We start from the raw sequence: 26488 nt of genomic DNA, 5'->3' as shown, positions 1-26488 counted from the left end.
GTGTGTATGCCACAAAATTAATACATACATCAGAGCATGAAATATAAAAACAATCAAATCAATCCACTCCATTTTTTAAAATAACAAATAAAACATGTTAGGTTGATTAAACTGTGCCATATCTAGTAGTGCTAACAAATGTGTGTAGAAGTAGTTATTCACAAGATCATGAGCTGACCATTTAAAACAATGCAATAATTATATAAAAAAAGACATTTGTTCAAAAAGCATAAAGATGAGAAAGGTTATTCATGTATTCGAATTTGTCAGGCTTTTTCTTTGTATTCTGTTCATTTTACAAAATGAACTAAAATTTAAACTTGTTAAAGTTGTCACTAATTGCAGTTAATTTTTTAAGTTATTTGGGATGTTGAAAGACTTCTATAAAAACATAATTTATTGTGTCATAAGGTTGTATCACTGTACAAATAAAAATCTAAATTTTGAGAAAATAATAATCTTCCAAAAATTCAACAATGATACGGACTTTGTAAGAAATGAAATTAAAAAAAAATTCTATCTACTCAAGTGTTTAGCCAAAATTTACTGTACAAATAAAGTTGTTTTTATATTTAAGTTTACTTTTACTTGTAAACTTCATATCTCTATTATTAAGTTTTTCTCTTACGTTTAAATTTACTGTAGCTATATATATAATTATATTTTGTTGAATATTTTTCAATTTGAAAAGCAGCACTATGTTATGCCTACTAACAATTCATTCAAAAGAAGAAAACAAGTGTTTCTGATATGAAATCCAAACAATAAAAATATCAGTTTATCAAAGCATTATTATTCTCCTTTTCTTATGAATTTGAAATAAACACAAAGTCAGTGTCTTTAATTTTTCAATACAACCATAATACCTTTCCTGACAAGTCTTCCGTGTGACATTTCTATATATGGTGTTTGCTCCTCATTATCTATTATCCTTCCCGAGGTAGGCCTACTGACTTGTAAATCAAGATCAGCGTATTGAATTTCTTTCTATAATTTATCATAAACTAATTAAGACATATTCCCAATAAATAACAAAAACATTTTATCATAATTATAAACAAAGAAAGTATCCATGAACTGGAACAACTTTATCGACTTTCAGTTTCACAATTAGTATATGCAATAAGTAAATGAACACAATTGCTTTGATAGATGTCGTGTTTGATTAAGAAATAGAATTTAATTTTCTCAATAAGAACAGCCTCCTATCTCTCTTCAAATAAGCATATTCTAAAAAAATGAATAATACCTTGCATGTTTCTTCTTTGTGTTTACTATCTGATTTTCCTAGTGGCATAAATAAAATAATAATAAAAATAAAATTAAAACCAATGAACGCATAGGAATGTAGGATTGGTATAACAACAAATACATGTTAACCTTGTGCAAGGTATGTCTGACAAAAACAAAAATCTTTCGAAAACGTTAAAATATAGTTTGTAAAATTAAAAAATTATCAATTACAACTAACCTATGCAACACATTAAGTATAGCTATACGCAAACAATTATAAATGAATATAAAAAAGAAATTAGTAAAAATAGATTCACTGTTAAATTATTTTCATTATTTTCAAAATGCAGTACAAATGTAATGTGGACAAAAACATGATGATGAGAAAGACTATTTGATGCATATTTGGTTTTGCACCCAATCATAATAAGTAGCCTAATTTAGAAGGATAGGCCTATAATCTACACAAAACGCATTAACAAAGTTTAGATCTACAATAGCAACAATGATGGAAAACAATTATATAAATTAATAGGCACAGAAGAAATTCTAAACTACCCAGTGATATACTAAAATTGAATTAATTAATTCGAAACGATACAGATGAGGAAATCTGTGACTATGAGAAAAATCCGCCGCCTTGATCGACATTTGAAACCGGAACTTTCTGCTTGATATACAGATGTCTCGGATAACAACACTAACACCTCTTATCAAAATGATTATTTAAAAATATAAATCTAATAGTGCCAATAGTTATATTATTAAAATACTCAGTAATTTGCAAAATAAAGCAATACACTTTTTTTTAAATTCATTTTGTAAATAAATAATAATAAATATCACCAGTAGATTTTCTGCCACGTTTCACTTGAGCATAAATGACAGGTTTTTCAAATGGCATCGAAACACCAGATGGATAAACTACTTCATTCTGTGAAAATGTTTCCATATCAATAGTATTACAGTATTTTAATTAGACGTTATTTTGTGTGGCCTCTTGTAATGTAAAGATAAACATATGAAGATAAGGTAATGAATTATAACGTAATATAAATGTAATTATATAATACAATTCTACTGAAATGTATAGCAAGTTTAGACAAATATGTCATTTGATTTTTTTTTATTAATATTTGAAAAAAGAGTAACTATTAAAGCAATTTCTACGGTATTTATACAATGTAAAATATAAAAAAAATAAATAAATAAAAATATTATTAGTATGCACATATTGGTAAAATTGCAGATTTTAAAGAAAAACGAAAGCTTACTGTATGACTGATATCTCTTCCTTTATTAAAAAAAGCAATTAAAATGTATTCACTAATTGAATGGGAAACAATTAAGACAAAAACATATTTCTGAGACACACCTACAATTTACCAGGGATTTGATACAATTTTTACTGTATTGTATTACTATTTTAATTGTGGGTGTTGTATTTTTTCATACTGGGGGTATTTATTTGATTACCATTACACCCACAAAAAAAAACGCCATCCCCGAATAAACCTTGAATAAAATCTCATCCACCTCCCTCCTAAAACACTTCCTGAACAATAAATACGGTAAGAAAATACTAATTGCATTAAATTCATCAAAACTGATGTATAGATATGGCAACAATTACTTTATAAAATAACCATTTTTAAATGTTATAGTGAACATATTGAGAATGATCAAGATCTCTGTAATAACATTGTTTAATTGTATTGTTTGTATATGATCTTGTTACACAGCAAATTATCAGTACAAATTGAACCATGACCATGAAGTATCAACAAGACTCGAACCTGGTACCCAGCATGTAAAACATACGAAGCACACGCGCCACTACATTTTATTTCTCCACTAAATCTGACATAAACTTTGGAACCTCTGGACAAGTTAAGTTAAGTACAAATTTAGAAATTACTAAATGAGTGTACATTATAATCATAAAAGATATCGCCCTCAATAGATAGAGGTATTTATTAGTATTCCTTTTATTCTTTCTTTAATGGTCATGCAGAAAGCAACCATGTAAATAAGGGTGCTGACAACATGTTACTCATTGTCCAAAAAAAATATGAACAAATAAATAGGTATATCAGTATCCATATTAACTGTATCTAAATGCTGTAATGTACAGCTTGGTACTGTACATCCAATTATAGATTTGTATATACTGCATAACATTATTACTGTACTGTCTTTTTTATTCCCAAACATCAAACTCATTATAAGATGGTGCCCGTCGATATTGGACAGGCAACGGCTAAGTATGTTTGAATTGTTTAAATTATAAATAGAAGTAGGCCTACTAAATAAACAATATTAACATTTACCTTTATCGTCTGTACTTTCACCAGATGCTTCTTGATGTCCTGCTAGAAGTTTACTATCTTCATTATCATCAGGAATTTTCTTTGAAAAAACAGTGTCAAATCAATGAATAGCTATAACATCAACAATGTAATTGTAGTCTACTATTACAACATTTATTGGCTTCTTTTACTAAAATTAATCGTTTTAGAAAATCAACATTTACAAATTCTAGCTAATTTAGGTTGAAATTGATTATCCTGTTGATTACGATCAGGTTACCACATAAACTCAGTTTAACAAAACATTGTAGATTCCGTTTTCCACTAGAAAATATATATTATTTACTTACTGCACCTTCTGGACCTTCTCTTTCTTTGGCCATCATCTCACACTCTTCACTTCTGCTTGATATTTGTTAACAAAACAAGATATTAAAATACAATACATCAATATCAAGTATTTTAATAGGCATATTTTGCTTTTGGTTATATTATACTAAGGTAAATTTGTGTGTTGGAAATGTTGTGGAAATAATATAGATGTGTTTAGATATGGGACTGTTGGCTGCAATAATGTAGTAATTGAAATTTCTATGAAAACAGAAGAAAAAATCAACAAAACATATTTATGATTTTATAATCATAGCCATACATAAATAATTTCATGAATAATATACCTATATAAATTATTGAAATTTTAAAACTAAACTTACTTGTTTCTATGCATTGTTTTATCCTCAACTATGAAAGAAATCAGAATATTTTTTACATTTTCAGAAGTGAATGAGTTTAAATTAATGTATACAGCAGTTACTCATGATAAGGTGTGAAGAAAAAGGATTTGCATTGTATTCGACTATCTCCATGATAAGTAAAATGTATATAATTTAAAATATGATATTATAAATATGTAAATCAGTTTAAATAGACATATACAATACTTGTTTTATCTTGTCTTACGCTATATTACAAATATCTATACAAAACTAAATTTAAATGTATTAATGTAATCTTATGTCTTGACATACCGTACATACATTCTAGGTTTCCTTAGACACCATTTAAAAAGAATAAATAATATTTTCACTGATTTGTATGATGAACAAAATGTATTCTTTGTATTCGATTGACTCACGAATGTTGCTCATTTAGCCTGAACAATTACTACCATTAAAGTACATTATTATACTCTTACAATGTTGTGCATAGCAAAAAAAAGTCGATTTAAAAATTAATGTAACATAATTATAATTTGAAAATAATTACCTACTAGAAAAATATATAACTTACATGATTTATTAGTGTAGTCAACACAAAAAAATCCGCAAAAGTAAACACAGCAATAACAGACATACTGACAGACCTTTTTGCAACTACTGAATTGCTTTTGATTTGAACCAAGCACCTTGTTATCTTTCTTTATTTCAAAAGTCTTGAACCTTGCAATACTTGGACGGTATTTCCAACTCATCGTAACTGGCTTGCCTCCTTCAACTGTGGCTATATCAATATCTGTATCGCTCCACTCAATATTCTTGTAATGCATAAAATCTTAAAATTTAAATTAAAAATATCATTTTTAAATAAATCATTTAAATCTACTACCCCTTAATCAATAAAAATGACAAAGTCTTTTGTAATCATCAATTTGTATAATTAAAATTTAATTGTAACAAATTGATTTGTTATCAAGTGCTCACGAAGCAATGAATATCTTAAAGTGCAGGATATATCGAATCTTGCAATTAATTAAAAATTAATAATTAAGGGAAAAGACATCTTACTTACAAACAAGAAGCAGTAACCATAGCAGCAATCCAACACAAATCACAATCAGAACAATGTACAATAATACTGAACCTGCTACAATACCTACAAAAACAATTTACAATCTTTGTATAGGCCATATTAAAATCGACTGGCAGTGCTTTTATGATTATTATTATTATTAATCAATTTGCTGATTATTTTTCTTTATTCAATTTTACATATAAAACAAGAAGCACCACCACTACTACAGTATAATAGTGGTAGTTTTAGTCAATTTAATGACAAATCAATTTCATTTTAGTGGCAAAATATTTAATCAAATCAAAAAGTGAAACCAGCAGAAAGCAACAATACTACAGAAATGTAAAGTGTCATTAAGGAAATATTTCACCTTGTGATGTTTATCTACTATTCTCTAACTGCAAGAAATGTTGTAGGGTCATGTACTAATGAACAACACCTATTCTATGTTACATAGTGAGTGAGTGAGTGGCCGAGCGGTTAAGACAGTGGAACCGTAATTACGTAGCCATAACATCGGCAAGGGTTCGAGGCTCACTTACTCCATGGTTCTGGTGGTAGAACCAGTCTTCTCGGTCCAGTGTTACACATCTAGCTTGTGTGCACTTTAAAGAACCTAGTACATCTTACGAGACGAGTAGGGGGTTAACCCGGTGTATTAGTACATCACAGCCACTGATCAAATATATATTTCAATTTCAATAATTGTTAAAAGGGTGTCCATTTTCGATATAATTATCTTCAAGGATGTTATAAGGCACAGATTATCGTGTAATGAATTGTTAGTTTAATTAATATGAAATTATTAACAACAATATTTGAACTGACCAGAATTGACAACATAAATAAAATAAAAAATAGAAACCACAATTCAATAAAATTTAAAATATAGAGTACAGGGTAAGACGCCATTGCCATTGTAATTGCAGAATATTAATATGATGCATTTTAAAATGTTTTCTGACAAACATTCAACAAATCTCCTAAATTTTTATTACGATTCATTCATTAGTATAATGGTAACCAGCAAAAACATGAGTTTGATTAATTATTATGAACATTAAAGATTTGTTATCACGTCCTCTGTGTTTGTACTCCACATATGGCATAATGTGTCCAGTATTCATAGGCAAATTATTTGATACAGTGTGACATTTGTCTCAGATTTTAGTTATGCTATTTATAGTTTAGTATGTCAGTTTCAAATGTATTTTAATGTTTTTCATATCAATTATCAGTAGCAAACAACACAAATAAAACTTTAATTAATCAAATGGCTAAGAAAATAATGAAAAAATGAAATGTTGACCAATTTAAAAGTAAAAAAGAGCGTTTTAAGATGAGTTTGATGGGAAGAATATTTCATTTAAATGAAAGAATGACTGACTGACCTATTTAATAACAATTTAAAAACAACTTTTATTACGAATGTGTGACAGTGTTGACGATTTTTTAGAAAATTCTTCGACATTCTGTTTATCCGACATTTAGAGTAACGGTTAAAAAAACTATTGACTACCATAATACAAATTACCAATAAGTGCTTAATAATAGATTGTCTTCAAAGCAATTCTTTGGAGTTGTGTATAGTTAGTTTTGTATGCACAATATTTTCACTTTTATAGATACTTCAGTCTGCATCAGGGTCTAATTCAAATTACTTTCAAGGTAAACAAAACACTATGTAAATGTGTGTGAAAGGGTATATAAAATCCCAACAAGCATGGACAACATTTTAAGCAGGTAGATAAATGGCATAAAAAGGCGACCATTTATAATTATATATAATTTTATTTATATAGGTTGTGATTAGCATACAGTACATCTCATGCTCACATTTACCTCTTCCACCCTACCCATCTAACTACGTCTAACACCTTTATTAATGTTGATGTATTACCTGCACTACAGTTCTCCAACGTTGTTTTACTAAGCTTAGTATTCTCTGCATAACATGTAAGATTAGATTTGCATATTTCGTCATTAATTTCTACAGCTGCGGTATTTTCTCCCTTCTTAACTTCTTCTCCATTTTGCAATATTACTACTTGTACTGATGGCGGCTTGGGATTACCAACTGCAGTACAGGTTGCAAAGCCATTCTCAGATTTAAAAGTAACAACAACATCTAAACAATGTACAATAGGTCTACTGTATCAGATAATGTTATTTTAACTGATAGATCGCAAAGAACACAAGGTATTTTTTTTCTAGATGTACATTCTCATTAGTAGGCCCCAAATATAGAATCAACATGTGGTAATAACTATATTTTTTTTAAACAAAATGTCTTCAATCGTAATATTAACTACAAAAAAATGCAGCACAGCAGTTTTTATTTTAATAAATATGTTCCAAGTTTACATACCATATACTATCAACTGTATGACCACGCTTGTTTTTCCATCATCTCCTTTAAACTGACCACTTTCTGCTTTACATGTATATCTCCCATCATCTTCTACAGTAGCTGATTTAATCTTAAGAACTGTATTGTTACTTGCAATAATATCGTATCTAGAATGGTTATTAGGGATTGTCTGTTCATTTTTATACCATTGAGTAATGCGAGGAGGAGGGTTACCACCAGGTGTACTACAGGTAAAGGTCACTGTTTGACCTTTATATATAGCACTTGCCGAGACAATAACTGGTTTATCCAAATCTGAAACAAGAGTAATAAAATGATGAAATATCATAATATACAATATACAATTGTGTCCATTCAAACTCGGACAGCAACTTTTCATTCGCAAACTTAAACTCCTGTGAAACACTTGTGTGTTTGTGTTAATTCATTATACTGTACCTCTGTAGCTCATTAGTGAAATTGTATATGTTTATTTGGTTTTTATAGTTTTTTTTTTCAATTTTCTAAAAAATGTCAAATTTACAGTGGAGAAAGATGGACAGTATTTTGTTGCAGAAAAAAATGACCTTAACAACAGTGTTTAAAAACATCCAAAATGTAAACCATTAAGCATTTAACTTTTTGAAGGAAGATTAACTTTTATATTTATGTGCTATTGATTAAAAGTTTAGATACCTAAAATAAATATCAAGTGAAACAAAGAAAATGGTACTATGACAATACTGAAAATTAACTCCTATCTCTTTTTTTATATACAGTATAAACTGAATTTAATATTATTTAAATTGATATTGAGGTTTTTCTACTTATAACAAACATTATATTCTTGAGTTAATTAATGAATACATTATTAATTAGTAAAAACAAACAAAAAACAAATGTTTATTCTCTCTAACTCTCCAGTTGTATGATATTGATATGTTAAGTTACTCACAATATACAGTTAGAATAGAAGGATTTGATCTTTTAATGGTTCCACTTGATGTTTTTACCTCACACTGAAATATTCGTTGAGAATCAGATCTGTTTGGAAGTGACATCACCAAGTCAGCTTTCCCAAGTGTTTCGCTTATTAATTCAAAACGACCATTCTGAGTCCTCTTATCATTAACAAAGCCAGGAGTAATGATGTTCCCATCTTCATTTAGTTCATCCCATTGTATTCCAGCAGGTGTAGTAGAAGTAAGTTGTGAATAGTCACAAGGTATCCTCACTTCAGCATCACCTTCATTGGCTTCCTGGTCAGATGTGATTAATTCACCATGTACTTCTGGAAAAAGAAGAACACATCATAATATCAAATTCAAATGATTGTTGTCTCGATTACAGATTATTTTTAAATGTTTATGTAAATGTAACGATGCAACTAGATTAAATGGGAATTAATAATTGACATTTTAGAACATATTCAGTGTATATTCTTCATACGCGGTTAAAATGTCGGATGATGGTCTTTCATTAAAGATGCATTGTCATCATGAAAAAAAATAATTATTTACATTTTTTTTAAATTATAGTTATTCACTTTGACCAAAAATTTGATCCAACAAAAATGTTTACCTGAAAAACTGTAATTTAAACTCACGGAAGTGATTAAGTTTATTTAAACTGCAAAATTACCTATTAATTTTTTTTTATTAACATTCATTTTTCCCGTTTTGTGGGACAATACATTTAAGAATTGCATACGATTTTAGATGATGGGAGGCCTACATTTACAACTACCAGAACATACAACAAAACAAAACAAAACCAAAAGTGACTTGACTAAAATGAGTACTGTTTGAATTAGAGAGTTAATTATATCTATTTATTCCTTTAATCAGGGAAGCACCATGCGCGTACCACAAGTTCAACTCCCAATTACTTCTCATGTGAAGGAAATAAAAATACACAATTCTGCCTCCAATTTTATCAAATGAAAGAGTGGGACATCAAGAAAGCCAAACCTTGTGTGAGGTAGCTCTTAACAAATAATATACTGCAAAGAAACAAAACTGACCAAAATGTATGAATAAACCAAAATAAAATGAAAACATGATTATACTGTAATATTGTGAATAAATTTAGGTGCATAATTTTTAGAAATAAAATGTATATATGAAAAACTAACCTGTTTTTGTAATATCCAGTAATAGGCCTACTAATAAAAAATACACAGCTAAAAAAGACTGAAACAAAAATGCAATATTTTACTATTATTATATCATAAATATATAAGAATTATATAAGAATTAACTTTAACAAAATAAGAACACAAATCCGGGCTTTTATAAGCAGAAAAATGTGTAAATCAGCAACTTTTTGTTATACAGTCGTGTGGCCCATGGTGCCGTCATAACCCCAAAATAAATAATATGGGTGAAGCAGGGCAATCCAATTATTTCAATCAGTATAATGATAGCTTAATAGCAATACACGTTAGACAATACCGTACCTAACGGTGCATCAAAATAACAAATATCACCTTAAGTGACACACGTTAAAAACAGTTAAAACAAAAACAAATAATAATTACCTTATTTAATGTAAATTGAATATTATATTTTTACATTAATAATAGGCCTAAAAAACTATATGACGATTATCTCAGAGATAGTTTTTGCTTTAATGGGCGACAAAGTTTTATTTATGTTTGCTGTAAAAATTGGTTTCATCCTAACCTAAACCTCCTGGTATGAGTCTCCGTAAGATATTTTGTTGTATTTGGTCACGGTGTTTAGTAACCCCATCTATATGATCAGTAGTGTTCAGCCAACCAAGAAATTCCAGAAACCTAACTTTGAGTAGTAGGATAACTTTATATATAGATCTACAACTAGATTTTATAACATAAATGCCATAATAATTGTAAACAATTGAAAATCCGTCGCCATTATTTGTAGGCATCACATGTGAAGTTACCAGTGAGTTGTTAAATATGCAACAAGTCCTAAAAAATATACACATATCACAAAGCTATACTTACTTTATGCCTACTACTAGGCGTTATTTCAACCATATTTTCTCAATATAAAACCTATTGTTATTTTTTAATGATTCACTAGAAGCGGTTGGCTACAGCAGACTGTTCATCGTAATAACAAAGAGCAGTGTATCAAAGATCGTATATTATCAGTTGAGTGTAGGCCTATGTAAACATAAACTATTTAATGTAAACAATCATACATGGATGATTTCTATTGGTTGACAATTAAGTCATTCGGTTATTTAACCTTTGGTTTATACAGTAGTATCTATTTTACTCTGGATTTGTATTGAGCACTTGTGTTCATTCATAGCTTACATCATTTCAACACGGATAGTGTATTGAATTTAATTAGAAAGTCGGCCTTTTTATTTGAGTGAAAAACGGCATGAAATGGTAGCAGAATCATGTTTCAAATCACAATTTAATTGTGGTTAGGAATTAAATGTATACAGTTTAGCATTTATACATTTATTAACAAAATCATTGTACTAGTTAGTTGTAAAAACAAAATCAGCTTCCAACAAGGCCATATACATGGCTGCAGTCGCGCGCTCAAGTTAGTGTTTACCGATCGGCCGGCCGGCTGACCAACGGCATCATACCGACCGACATAGGTTGAATAGGAACTATCAACCAGCTTTACACAGTGCTAACCATAATCTTGGGATAGCATGTTGTCATTGTATCTTGAGGATTAGGTGAACCATAATCATTTTTAAAATAAAAAGAAATAATCACCACCATTTTGGAAATAGTTGACAACTCTCTTTTCCTCAGTGCCTGTCTCATTTCATTCATTTTTATATAGAAGAATAAGAAGGCCCACTCTTCTTGCCAACAAAAAAGTAAAATAAGACTGATAATTACAATTGTATGAAGAAATTAACTGCACTTCAGATTAAATTTTATATCATACGGCCTTAAATTAAGAGTTACCGTAAACTTTTCAGTAAATTACATCAAAGTGTATTTTAATTAACAATACAAATACTGTATAAACAGAAATTGAGAGTAGGCCTACCAAAATAAAAAAATCCTTCACAATCAATTCGAAATTGTCCTAACATAATAAGAGGTTTTTTGGTATCGATAAATTATATGCTTATCAAATTTTGTATAATACGAGCTACCAATGAAATCAACCAATTGGTTGGGTGTGATAGGCTGCCAGAGGCGCTTGACAGTGTTATTACTCCCATTCTGCTTTTAAAATCTTTTTGGGTTTTAAGTACACATTTTGAGAGTGACTTTACTACCAATATTGTTATCAGCACTTACAACTATTGTATTGTATATATTCTTTTTTCCTATTTTTATCAGCTAAGCTGGATTTAGAAAAGATTTTTTATATAGCTTATAGCTAGGCCCAATCTAGCTGTGTGCATGCTATTAATTGTCTTAGCAGTGTTCAGTGAAGCAAAGCCTATTGTTGCCTTAGAACTTTGGGAAAGCATAGCATAGGAGATTTGTTTACAGGGCCTAGAGTCGGTGTATGTGTGATATTATTATTATTATAATCTACCATTGCTGCGAGTAAACTATGTTGACATACTATAGCTACTCAAAGCTACTTAACCTGAGACAATATGCTGGAAAAATTACTACTGCGGTTGGAAGTGTTTTGAAAGACTTGGGAATTTTCCATTATAGAGGTACCCGTGGTGGACGCAAGTCAAACATTTCACACAAAAGCCCCTTTCTCACAGATGTGCCTGCAATATACCGGTACAGTGCTGGCGTCGTGCCGGTATCGTTACCGGCATATACCCATTCTCATCGGACTATCGTGCCGGAAATATAACCGGTATATACCGGCTTTCTGTGAGAAAGGAGTCGGGCATATTCGGCCAATAAAAAGTCTCTGACAAAATAATTATTGAGGGCGTCCTTTATTGTTATTATTTTTGTCTAGCGATGATATGGCTGCGAATGTTAAGTTACAGATTATTATCTTCCTTTATAGCATATTTATGCAATACAAGCTATGTACAGTATATTGTGCATATATTATAATATTATACAGGTATAGCAATTAATTTGCCGTCATCGGCAATCTGTAAAACACCTTAGAAGGCTGTAGGCCTACAATTTACAAGCAAGGCGACGAAAGGTCAGGCACCAACAAACAAAGAGCTATGGCTGGCCTAGCCTAGCGGCCTATATAGATTATGCTACAAATTTCTTCTTGTCCCCTTATTTTAAGCAGCTCTCTTATCTCATTATCCCTCCAGTTCGACATTATTATTGTTAATTGAATTGAATAGGCGCCAAAGTGATACACTTGACTGCGCAAGGTGTCAAAGCCTCGACGGGGAACCCCGGAATATAACGGCAATACGTTCTCACAGAATGCCCGTCTGGCATTGCGGGGAATATCCCTAGAATATTACTAGGTCTAAAGCAGGTCATGTCGATGCCGGCATGGTGCCGGCATGATGCCAAGACGACCCGTTCTCACAGAAAACCATACCGGCATGGTAATGGTATATTCCCGCAATATTCCTGGCACACAACTCTGTGAGAAAGGGGCTAAAGAGTAATAAAGATATAGATTCTAAAAACCTTTCTAACATAAACAAGAAAGTACAAGAAGCAGTTAGGAAACAAAAGCCTGCAAAATATTTTCATTGGCGAGCAGGACAGATTAATGTTAATACCTGCTCAGATGACTTCTTACTACATGAAACCCTCATTCAAATTAAAGCAGCAAACCTTGACATCGTGTGTATGCAGGAAGTGAGATGGATTAGTACCGGTGCAATCTCATGAGGGCTACAATGTATACTGGACTGGACTGAAAATCAAAAAGATGTATGGGGTTGCTATTGCCATCAAACAGTCACCCCATATCAAAGTGTCTAATGTTCATTATGTATATGAACGTCTAATGGCAATAGACGTCACAATAAAAAATTGTAAATTAAGAATTTTGTCTGCGTACTCTCCTACGGAATCCGGTTCAGAATCACCAAAGGATATTTTCTATGCAAAACTCTCCAAAGTAACAAGAGTCGAGAACAACACAAAACTCTTACTGATGGGAGACTTTAATGCAACATCAACAATAACAACCAGAAAATCACTCTTTGATGGAAACCTACATAGATTTCAAGACACAGATGACATTAGTAACGACAATGGCACAAGACTCATCAACTACTGCTCTGACTTCAAGCTATGCATACTGAACACCTGGTTTGACCATCCAAACGTTCATCGGATCACTTGGCATAGCAACGATGGTGTTACAAAGAAAACACTAGATTACAACATATGTGATCACTGGTTGAGGAAGTATGTTACTGACACAAGAGTCTATAACAACTAATATCTTTCGTCGGATTATAGAATCCTTGTGAGTAATATGACAACACCAGCCAACAAAGCAGCCAGGTTGAAGAAGCATAAAAAGAAAAAACAGAGCAAGAGAGCCAACATGAGTAAACTTAAAGATCGAGAAGTAAGAAATAATGTTAAAACAAAGATAGAAGAAGAAATTAATAAAATTACTTCTCCTGAAAAGACAACAACCACTATATCAACTGAGCGCTATACAACACTTATGACAGTGCTAAATAAGGCAGTTGAAGAAGTCCCGAAGAAAACAAGAAACCAAAATGCTCATCCATGGGATGGTGATGAAAGACTACAACAGCTTATAAAAGAAATAAAGAATATTAACAAAAGCACAGTTACCTACAAAGAAGAGGAGATAAAGGCTATGCAGAAAGCAATTAAGATAAGGGTGAAGGAACTACGGAATGAATATTTGTATGAAGAAGCAAGCAAGTTAAATGAAGCCCACCAAAATAGAAAAATATTTGATTTATGGAGAAAAGCTAAGGAGCACGGTGATGTTATAAGAAAATTACCAAAGCCTATAAAATGTCCTGGATTACGTGAACACTTTAAAGATCACTTTAATCCAGACCAATCTAGCCTTAAAATCCCAGATGAAATTAGCACACCTCCAGAATATATAATCAACTTGAGACAACCAGAATTTGAGATAGACGATGAAACTCCGTCCAAGAAAGAAATTATTGATGCAATCGGACATCTAAAATGTCGCAAAGCTACCCTAGATGTCGCTTCTGAAATGTTGCAAGTCGCCACAGAGAACCCAGTATTCGTCGACCATGTACATAGACTGTTTGAGGAAATTTGGAGAACCAAAGAGGTACCAAGTGATTGGGAACTGTCCAAATTAACAACCATTTGGAAAAAAAAGGCAGTCCACTTGATCCATCAATGTATAGAGGAATATCGATTGGGTCTACTTTTTCAAAGATACTTATGGTTATCATTCTTTCACGTTTTTCCATCTTTTATGAAAGTCAACTTCTACGCACACAGTTTGGATTCAGGTCCAACAGAGGGTGCAATGATGCTATATATGTAATCAAGCAGATCCAGGAAATTGCATATAGCTCAATCGCAAACTCTATACATGCTTCATTGATTTAACAGCAGCATTCGACCATGTGAATCGTAATCTTCTTTTCCTAAGCGTTCGTAATAGGTTTCACTTAAACCAGTCTACTATTATGATTGACATTATACAATCAGGTACAGCTCAACGAAAACATACCTTGCTGACGACGATCCGAGTGATGATAAGTTTGAAACATCTTCTTGTGTGCGACAGGGTGGTATTAAGAGTACCAGCATGTTTAACCAATATTTTGATTACGTTATTAGAGTGTTCAAACAACGCTGTAAAGATGCTAGTTTGGATGGCCAAATGATACAATACCTAATTCCTATTGAAGCTACAAATCATGCTCAAAGATGTAAAGCACCGTCAAGGGGCATCTATGACGACTTTTGAAATAGGCTATGCTGACAACTTTGCTGTAAGCTACTGGTCACAAGAAGAACTGCAAACCATTGTGAACATCTTGAATGAAGTTTGTCTGGAATTTGGTCTAAGAATTAGTGCCCCCAAAACAGAAACCATTATATGGAACTGGAAAGAGGAAGTTGAAGAATACCCAAGATGCATCATACAAATTTGCGGCGTACACATTAACAACGTAACACACTTTAGATACCTTGGTGTATGGGCTACCTACAATGATGTTCATATTGGAGATCAAGAAGTAAAATACAGAATCAATTCAGCCAAGGGAGCTTTTTCAGAGAATATGGCATTCCTTACCAACAGAACGATCCACCTACAAACAAGAATGATGTTTCTTAATGGTCTAGTTAGGAGTAGACTCACCTATGGTTGCCATGCTTGGAGGGCAACAGGAAGTGAAATGTGCAAACTTAGTACAACATACAAAACCTTCCTAAGAAGAATGCTAGTGAATGGCTTTCAAAGGGTCTGCCCACCAAACCATGTAGACATATCTTCAGATGAAGAAACAGATGAAAACTATATAGACTGGCGTTACGTAATTGATAATTGTAAAGTTTGACTTTATATCTTGTTTAATGGTTTAGCGCCCTCTCTAGTTCTAGATAATAAGAGTTGGTCAGAGGTCATGTTGACCACGTGAATCTTTGAATTGGTGATTGATACGCACATCTTAAGAGAATTCCCGTAAAATACAACCTTAATGTAGACGTAATAGTGTAAGTTCTTTGAGTAGTGCATTCACTGTATAGCACTTTGATATTATTATATACTGTAGCTCTAAGGAGTTTTTTGTCTAGTTTGCTTTTGGTAGCTTTACAGTGGTGTAGGCCTAGTAGGCCTAGCTTTGTTTTAGGCTTAGCCTTTAGATGCTTGTGTTTATGTAATTTGTTATTGTTGCAGATTTCGAACATCTGATCATTGTTGAATTAAAGTTGTTTGGAAACGTTAACGTGTGACACGGGTCTTCTTTACATTCGAAATACTGTGTTCTACGTGCACAGTGAGAAGTGACAGCACTCTGCTGACCTGTTTATGAACCTGCTCATCACGCACTCAAGTTACCGTTCTTTCGGTGTGATACCAATATTTGACTGCGCCAGGAGCTACATCCTTGTATTACTGTATACACAGAACTGTATTCACTTGAATCACCAACTTTAATTTTATTCTATAAAACATGGCTGACCCCGATTATAAGAAATTGAGACGTATTGCCAAGGGACGTTTTACAAGAATTTGTAATTCTATCGTCGCCGCAATTGACCAGAATAAAACAATAGAATATGTACATATGCTGAATGCTGACTTGAAGGAAGCCTGGAAATCAGTAAACGATCAACATGAATCAGTAGTTTTACAGTCTGCAAAGGACGAAGAGGAGAATGAGAATTGGATTGGCCAACTAGAGAAGACATATGATGAAGTAAGAGAAATGATACTTAGACACAAAACACGCATTAATGAACAGCACATAGATTCCGAGGCAATTGACAGAAGGCATCTGCAGGAGGAAGAAGTCCAAATATCAGCAATGAGAGCGAAAAACGTTCGTAGCATACAACATGATGATTTTCAACAACTTTGCGATCAGATAATCCAATTGATTAACAAGAATTCTGTTGAGGGTGTTAAAGCTGCAAGGGCTGACCTTGTAAAATTGATGGAAGACGTAAAAACTGCACATATGCAATACGTTTCCATGCTTCCTAATGAAGAGGCAATAAATGAAAATCTGTGGCTCCAGTCAGTACGTGATAAGTACGGCGAGACCAGTAGTGCTGTTGCTATAATTTTGGAGCACCTCGACAAAAGCAAAACTCAGAAGACAGTAGATGAAAAGAGAAAAGGCGGTATACAATTGGAAAAAATGCGATTGCCAACCTTTGACGGAGATGTAAGGGCCTACCCTAGATTCAAAACAGACTTTCTAAAATTCATTTTGCCTGAGACCACAAGGGATCAAGCAGCATTTGTTTTGCGGAAATCTCTTGGAGAAAAACCTCTACAAGTTGTAGGCGCCGTAGATGATGATATCAACGAAATATGGAAGCGATTGGATGAGCGGTATGGCGACCCAATAAAATTAGCAGATGCCGTTATGCATGACTTTGAAAGTATCGACTCACTCAAAGACGGAGACGACAAAAGATTTGTTGAGTTTGTCGACATCATCGAGAGAGGTCATAATGACCTACGGAAATTAGGAATGGAGAAGGAAATGTCCAACACCAGAGTGGTTAGTGACATTGAGAGGAGATTGCCACCTGCTATTCGAAGAGAATGGTCAAGGTCATTATATGATGAAAAAGCAGTAATTGATAGAACTGACAGATTTCCTGCCCTTCTTAAATTTTTAGTGAGGGAAAAGAAAAGTGTAGAATACGAAGTGTCGGGAGTGAGATCGAAGCCGTCTTCGCGCTTTACCATTAACACCACAAACATTGAAGAGAGAAACGACGCACCCAAATCTGAAAACAACAAGAACTGCTTAGTCCATGACATGGGCCAGCATACCACGCCTGAATGCCGGGCTTACATTGCAATGAACCTATCTGACAAAACACAACTTGTTAGGGCCAAGGGTGCATGTTTTGGCTGCCTAGTAAGAGGGCATCGTATAGCTGAATGCAAAAACAAACGACAATGTGGTGTATCTGAATGTTCACGCTTACACCACTCAAGCCTACATGACGATACTGTTGGAGACAATAGTCAACCCAAAACAACATTAAATCACCACACGGGGGTCGCCACTTCTAAACAAACTGGAGCCTGCCTTTTGCAGTTGATGAGCATAAAGGTGGGAGCTGGGCATATGAATGTCTTGTTTGATGGCTGTGCAACGGCATCTCTCGTAACAAACAAATCGGCAAGGGCAGCCAAGCTTAAGGGTCAGCCTGTGAAAATTGCCATTACGAAGATTGGAGGACTAACGGAGGAAATAGACAGTTTCCATTATATTGTACCTCTAATCGACAAACAGGGATCCGTGATCAACATATCTGCATACGGTATTGACCAGATTACGTCAAATATAGAATGCATAGCAGTGCAGCATGTAGTGGGACTATTCAGTAAAGTCCGATTTGAAGAGATCAAGCGACCAACTGGCCAAGTTGACTTGCTTGTAGGATACGAGTACGCAGGTTATCACCCAATAAGAATGGAAGCTGCGGAACATCTACTTTTGCTCGAAAACCGATTTGGAAAATGCTTGGGCGGTTCACATCCAACCCTAAAAGAAAATACAACAACGCTTGTAAAGACTGCAGCATTAATACATCATGTTACAACTTGCAGTTTGGATTCATTTATTAAGATGGCAGGAATGGGTGTTCAGTGCAACCCTCAATGTGGTAGCTGTCGTTGTGGGAGATGTCCCGTTGGCGCAAAGGAATACACACTGAAGGAAGAAAGGGAATTGGCGTTGATCGAGAAAAATCTCAAATTTTGTGGTTCTCATTGGATTGCAGAATATCCCTGGATTAAAGACCCAGCTGAATTGCCAAATAATCGAAACGCCGCACTTTTCGCTCTAAAATCTCTTGAGAATAGGTTAAAAAAGGATCCAGAGAAGGCTGCTGCATACAACACGAAAATGAAAAACATGTATAAAATGAAAAAAATTGCCGGCGCTTTAAATGTTCTAACAGCAAATGACATCAATGAAGCCGAACTCTTGTGGATTATCGAGTGCCAAAAACCAATAATGGACATGCTCATAAACAATGAAAAACGATTCGATGACCAGTATGCTAAGCTATCACCTAGAGTACAAGATGATGGTGCGATTGTAGTAGGAGCTCGTGCGCAGAGGCATATTAACTTTAGCTACAACAACCAAGAAGTACCGCTATTGACAGCAAACCATCGATTTTCGAAACTATATGTTACACATGCACATAATAGGAGTCATTGTGGTGTACAGTCTACCGTATCCCTTGTTCGTTTGAGGTATTGGATTCTGAATTTACAGAGATTAGCCAAAAGCGTCAGACACCATTGTGTTCCTTGTAGGAAGAGAGAGAAAGACATGTCCGGACAACAGATGGGGCAATTACCTATTGAGCGATTGAAGCCTTCTCCACCATGGTCATTCATCGGTGTTGACTTGTTTGGTCCATTTATAACTCGTGGCGAAGTAAACAAGAGAGCAAGAGGAAAAGCTTATGGAATCATATTCACCTGTTTGGTTACTCAAGCCGTATATCTAGACCTCGCCACGGACTACAGCACAACTGGATTTCTACAAGCATTTCGTAGATTTGTGTCCATAAGAGGATACCCCACTGAGATATACAATCAATTAGTTTCTGCTTCGAAGGAGTTAAAAGGGGTAATTGACGGAGGGCAGGAGAGTGATCTTCATGATTTCGGCATCACCAAAGGTACTACTTGGAAGTTTTCAGCCGCGGATTCTCCCTGGCAAAATGGAGTAACAGAGATACTGATCAAAGGTATAAAGAAAGGTATACATCATGCCATTGGTGGACAAGTTCTTCCATTTAACGAATTACAAACCGTGCTATTTGAGGTAGCCAACTTGGTTAACAAAAGGCCAATTGGGAGACATCCAACCGATCCCGAAGATGGGGCATACTTAGGTCCAAATACGATTTTATTGGGACGTGCTACAACCAGAGTACCGAGTGGACCATGGAGAGCTACCAATAACCCTAGAAACCGTATCGAATTTGTACAAAGCTTAATAAAGTCTTTCTGGGTTAAATGGAATAGAGATTACTTCCCATCATTAATAGTTAGACAAAAATGGCATCATGAGAAGAGAAATATGCAGATCGGAGATGTCGTGTTGGTGCAGGATAGCAACACCGCCCGTGGGAAATGGAGGATGGGATTGGGTTCCAGTGTGTATCCAGACATAAACGGAAAAGTGAGAACGGTGCAAGTTGAATTAAGAAATGAAGATAGAAATGCGAAGCAGACTGTAACTCGTGCAGTGCAACGATTGATCGTTCTAGTGGCAGTAGACGACATTGATGAATAGTTTGTTTCGTGGGGCGGAATGTAAAGTTTGACTTTATATCTTGTTTAATGGTTTAGCGCCCTCTCTAGTTCTAGATAATAAGAGTTGGTCAGAGGTCATGTTGACCACGTGAATCTTTGAATTGGTGATTGATACGCACATCTTAAGAGAATTCCCGTGAAATACAACCTTAATGTAGACGTAATAGTGTAAGTTCTTTGAGTAGTGCATTCACTGTATAGCACTTTGATATTATTATATACTGTAGCTCTAAGGAGTTTTTTGTCTAGTTTGCTTTTGGTAGCTTTACAGTGGTGTAGGCCTAGTAGGCCTAGCTTTGTTTTAGGCTTAGCCTTTAGATGCTTGTGTTTATGTAATTTGTTATTGTTGCAGATTTCGAACATCTGATCATTGTTGAATTAAAGTTGTTTGGAAACGTTAACGTGTGACACGGGTCTTCTTTACAATAATGACGATCTCTACAAAATTACTGGCTGTCAACCGCTAGAAGAATATGTCTACAAGCAACAATTCAACTGGATCGGACATGTAATTTGAAAAGAAAATGAAGATCCTACAAAAATTCTTACTTTTCACACAACACAAAGTAAACGAAGAGGTCGGAAGATACCATCAGTACTTGATAGAGTTGTACAACAAAATCAACTTACTAGATGCAACTTCATTGGAGCCTGCTTCAACAGAAATTTATAATTCCCAGCAATGTTTTAACTGTATATATGAACTGTTTTATAAGTTGTTTTGTGACTGTGCAATTTGGTAGTAGTCACTCTCATACTGTACATTTAAAAGTAACACATACAAATGCCAACTTTAAGTCAATCTACCAGATGTCTCTTTGAGACGGTTATTTGAACCAGTACCAGTACCAGTAATGTGGAAAACATCGAGATATTTAATCATAAAAATGATATGCATCATGAGACAAGAAGACATTTTTATTGTTTTTATTGTATTGATACTTAGCGATGCTAAAGCAAACAAATTAATACTTTAGTACTTTGGTACTGAGATTTAAGTTAACCCTTTTGGACGTGTGTTATTTTGCTGATTAGGCCTATTACTAAACATGTGTTGTTTATATATACCCATCCAATAGCTAAACAAAACTCGCCAATACAGGATGGATAAACTATAATGTATCTTAGGCCTATACATATCACTAATCGTCTCGTCTGAGGTTTAGATAACTATAGAAACAGTCTTCGAATTATACCCTCGCAGTAGATCAGGATTGTAACCTGGACCGTGTGATTGCAAGTAAATTATAACCAAGCTACAGCTCCAATACGCATTTACTCAATATTTTGTATTTAATATTCTAGTAATTCCAATGGCTGGTGAACAGTACTTTAACCCAAAGATACAAAACAGACAATTTATTATTATCATTATTATTAAATATGAAAAACAAACCCTTCTTTAAATACAGCCATATTATAAGCAATAGGCCTACTGTACATTATTTTGATAGTGTTATGAGTTTGGAATCATATTTCTTATCATGATTATCATAAATATTAAGCTTATAACCATGTTTGGAAACTGGAATTTGTTGTGGTTTTGCCGCGCTTTACAAGATATATGTATGGAAAGTATTAATTAATTAAGTATTAATATATTTAATTATCATTAGGCATAACAACTCATAATGCTATGAGAAGCCCTCTCCAAAATAACACAGGCCTATAACCTGTATATTATTTAATTCTTGTTCAGTTTTCTGACACAGTTGTAAAGTTCGTCACGCAGTACTAGGTATCGAGGGTCGTTTCCAGAACCATAGGATGACGAATGACGGGATAGAAAAGCGTATCCAAGGCGCATCTTGGGATCAGCAGCTGACATCTGACCTCCGTTACCTGGATGTCCGAAAGTATTCGTTTCCTGTGGTAGAAAGAAACAAAATAAATCATGTAATAACTGGAAATGATGAATATAAAACTTAAACTAAAGAACTAAGACCAGACTCTCTAAATTTCGTGATAATATTCGGGCTAATATCCGGGATAGGCTAATATCCGGGATAATATTATCCGGGATAATATTTTGTAATAAAAGAAAAAGATTGAGACGAGTCCACAACAAATTTAAATTATAAAAAATAATACATTTTTTGTTTGTTATAAAAAGTGGTAAATATTTTAGAAATATACCTACATTTAGTTGTGTAATCATGGTTCCCAAACCTATAAGAGACGGGTAATTGAATATTGCATCAACACCTGGCACAACAACAGAATTTAACTTCTCAATCAACCCTGGCGACAGTAGAGTTTTACCGTTGAAGCTTCCACCGTTAGCAAGTATACCGTAGATTTTAGCTAAAGATTCCGCAGTACCAATTCCTAGCGCTGATGGAATTTCTATAGATCGTACATACGGGTCATTATAATGCCATAACTGTAACAGAAAGAAAACATTAATTATATTCATTTTATAATGTTTATATGTTTTGCCCATACAGCTTTTCAAACCGAATGATTGAAACGACAGGTAATTCTTATAAACTGATCCTCTCAGCTTAAAGTCAATGCTGTTTATGATTTTACTTAAGGTCACTGATTTTGCTTACGTTTATTGTCAAAATAACGAATATTGTTTCCGTAAAAAAAAAATTCTTATGACGGAGTTTGTTCATTTGGAAAGTACTATATCTTGACTTAAAGGTCCTTTCAAGCAAAATATTGTTAAAATGTCAGCCCTGTACCTGTTATAATCCATTGTGTATTTTTGGTGATATGGAGGACATTGCATTTAAGTGTTTAACGGGGATAGTGTCAAGTTAATCTAGTAATACAACGATTAACGTGCTTGTTACCTCTCCAACTTCACCGGCATTGACGAGTAATTTATTCACAAGACTGCCAGGTTGCATATATGCGTAAGCAATCCTACGATTTTTTTCTTTCGTAATCCCTTTTAATACTCGCAGAGCATTGTTGTTAGATAAGAATGAAAGTCTGGCTACTCGATAGTTTTCCTTCAAAGGAAGTCCTATGTGAAAGTCAATATCTGCAAGCAATTAAAGCATTTCTTAATAAAATCATCAAGTAATAATAAAATCATGAAACACAGCGTATCTCTTAGAGATCAATGTTTACAATCTGCGTAAAGACATAATAATAGACACTCTTTAAAGTAATTGGTTGCTACATTGCTTTTATCAGCATCAGTACCAAAACTATTGAAAAGAAAGAAGACGTTTATTTTATGATGAAAAATGTGTACTTTCATAATGAATAACTTTGTCCGTTTTAACAAACATGAATTAAAGAAATATTGCTTGTAATTGTAGCGCAAGTGTAGAGATTTTCCACACATGCAATTACCAATGGAGTGTGCTAAAAGAGATTAGGAGACGACAAATAAAATATCTCGGATATACAATCAGGAAAGGAGAAATACACTATGCGGAAAAGTAGAAGGAAGAAGAAGTCGGGGTCGTCAACGTTTATCGATCATAATCTCTCTGTAATCAATAACACTCAGCTCATCAAAAACAATAAATTTAAATTCCGCATAAAATAAACATTTTTGCCAAAGTTCTCTTTCAAACGAACCGCAATATATTAACAACTACTGTACTATGGTATCATCGAATGATATAATTACATACAATGATCCCACAATGGACAGGTTGCTACAAGTTTTGTCGAAAGACCACACTTACCAAATGGAATAGCTATTTCTTCCGCAAAGAATCTACCAAGTGTCCTATTCTTAGGATCAACTCTTTTAATGAGTTGACTACAATAAGATCCCATGGTTAGCGCGTGGTAGCCATGAGTACCGGGTTGCCATAAAGGTGTTGTAGCAGCTAAAGCTTCTCCCAAAGCATCATGGTCCCGAAATAAATTATACGTCATCACGTCTGGAGTAAATGGAATTCCAGCCTGTAAAAAATACAAGATGCTCACTATCTTTCTTAAAATCAACATACTGTTTATTTTATTAATAAAAATAAATAATATTTACCTGGTGACTGAGTAGAATCTCCACTGTTATATTTTCTTTTCCACTTTTGCCAAACTCCGGCCAGTACTTGGCAACCTTTACATTGTAGTCAAGCAACCCTTTATCCACAAGGTATGCTACGCTTATTGCGGCAATACCTTTGGTGCAAGAGTATGCTGCTGTCATTGTGTCTTCCTTCCATACTGACCTTGACTCGGAGTCTGCATACCCACCCCAGAGATGTGCCACTTTGACTCCTTTATAGTACGCAGCAAAAGCTGAACCACTGTCCTTTGGTTCAGGACCAGACACAAAGTTATCTCTGTTTAACAAAAAAAAAATGTTTTTCTTGAAATGGCATGGTCACATTTATTCGTTGCCATCTTATCACGTCGTAATCAATTACCGTCTTTCAATTTTGTCGTAGTCTCACTCTACGAAATATCCACAATTGACTTTTCTCAATATTATCATTGTCATAGACGGATTTTGGTTTCTTTCATCTGTATGTTTGACATAAATTTCTTCTCCCCATATTAATCAACCTCATTCAATCTCATCATCATTTGTTCATGACCTTTTCATCCTTCATCTCTTCATATCAACTCTAAATCATCAGTGGAGAAAAATGTTTTTTTTAGCCTTACCTCATAACTTCCAGCAACGATTCGAACCCAGGTGCAGTATATCCATCCACTACCACGGGTAATTCCTTGGAAAACTTGGGTCCATAGTAGAATAAAAACGCTAACAGTACAATAAATATTGCACTTGTACGTATATCCATGCTGATTACACTCTTTTTATTATTATTCTGTTCTAAAATAATAGTCTATGTAAAAGGCCCAAATGATTAGATTGATTTAAGACGACCTTTATACCACCATGAGACATGCATTGCAGACACAATGGTTAAGTTAAGGGTTATCGAATCAAGTAAATATTGGTGTTTAACTAATATTGCCTAATAAGTAATAATCTTTTATGTAGTTTAAGTGACTGGTAGTATTCGAATTGTTTGTTCAATAATTCATAACAATCTTTAATATAATATATGTAGAATATCGCCACGCACAGTTAAATTAAGCATGGATGAAATAACTATTTCTTCCATGAATTAAGTGTGAAATCCGCCATGACACCGGCATAGTATCTACATAAGTAGATTTCCGCAACGGCACTATCTACATGAATAGTATGAAATTTGCCGACATCGAATCTACATCAGTAGAATCCCGCAACGACACGGTAACTACACAGTAGAAATCCGCCACGACACGGTATCTACATATGTAGAATTCCGCCACGACGCGGTATATACATCGGTAGAATTCTATCACAACATCGTTCTACATCGGTTGAATTACGCCACAGCACGGTATATACATCAGTAAAATTACACCACGACACGGTATCTACATCAGTAGAATTCCGCCACGACACGGCATCTACATCAATAGAATTCCACCACGACACGTGTATCCACATCAGTAGAATTCCGCCACGACACGGGGTATCTAAATGAGTAGAATTCCGCCACGAAACACGGTATCAACATTAGTTAGAATCCCAACACAAAACGGTATCTACATCGGTAGAATTCCGCCACAACACGGTATCTACATTAGTAGAATCCCGACACGACGAAACGGTATCTACATCAGTAGATGTCCGCAACGACAACTACATCAGTAGAATTCCGTCACGATATCTACATACATCAGTAGAATTTCACCACGACATCATCACGATATCACATACTGTGGCCACGACAGTTTCTAATTGATTTTAAACGTAGTATTTAAGAATATACTTTTTCATGCAATTTTATCCTTTTTAAATTGTTAAAGATATGTAATTCTTTGTATGTATTTATTTGTGGAGAGCATCTAGACTGTTATTTTTTATATAACATTTAGGTGATCCTGCCTGATTGATTTAAATTTCTGTTTGTTTGTGTTGTTATATCTTTGCTGAAATA

General features: G+C 33.9%; 3 protein-coding genes across 3 annotated transcripts; 2 read left to right on the top strand and 1 right to left on the bottom strand.

Moving 5' to 3' along the window:
* Positions 1–13484: 13484 nt before the first annotated feature.
* LOC140044218 (craniofacial development protein 2-like) lies at positions 13485–14003 on the top strand. The gene has a single exon (XM_072088695.1). It carries the CDS (start codon positions 13485–13487, stop codon positions 14001–14003), a length of 519 nt encoding a protein of 172 aa, XP_071944796.1.
* A 2716-nt stretch (positions 14004–16719) lies between these two features.
* Positions 16720–20849, top strand: LOC140044217 (uncharacterized). The gene has a single exon (XM_072088694.1). It carries the CDS (start codon positions 16720–16722, stop codon positions 20548–20550), a length of 3831 nt encoding a protein of 1276 aa, XP_071944795.1. The 3' UTR covers positions 20551–20849.
* A 1405-nt stretch (positions 20850–22254) lies between these two features.
* Positions 22255–25397, bottom strand: LOC140043762 (beta-lactamase domain-containing protein 2-like). Its single transcript, XM_072088237.1, has 6 exons — positions 25155–25397; positions 24529–24829; positions 24224–24446; positions 23372–23565; positions 22711–22953; positions 22255–22437 (listed from the first exon to the last, which is right to left on the bottom strand). Exons 1-6 carry the CDS (start codon positions 25292–25294, stop codon positions 22255–22257), a joined length of 1284 nt encoding a protein of 427 aa, XP_071944338.1. The 5' UTR covers positions 25295–25397.
* Between the last annotated feature and the right edge of the window lie 1091 nt (positions 25398–26488).

This window comes from Antedon mediterranea, chromosome 3 (genome assembly GCF_964355755.1).
Source record: "Antedon mediterranea chromosome 3, ecAntMedi1.1, whole genome shotgun sequence".
NCBI classification, from domain to species: Eukaryota; Metazoa; Echinodermata; class Crinoidea; order Comatulida; family Antedonidae; genus Antedon; species Antedon mediterranea.
Note: the sequence above shows the minus strand (reverse complement) of the source record. Positions and strands in the feature narration are given on the sequence as shown.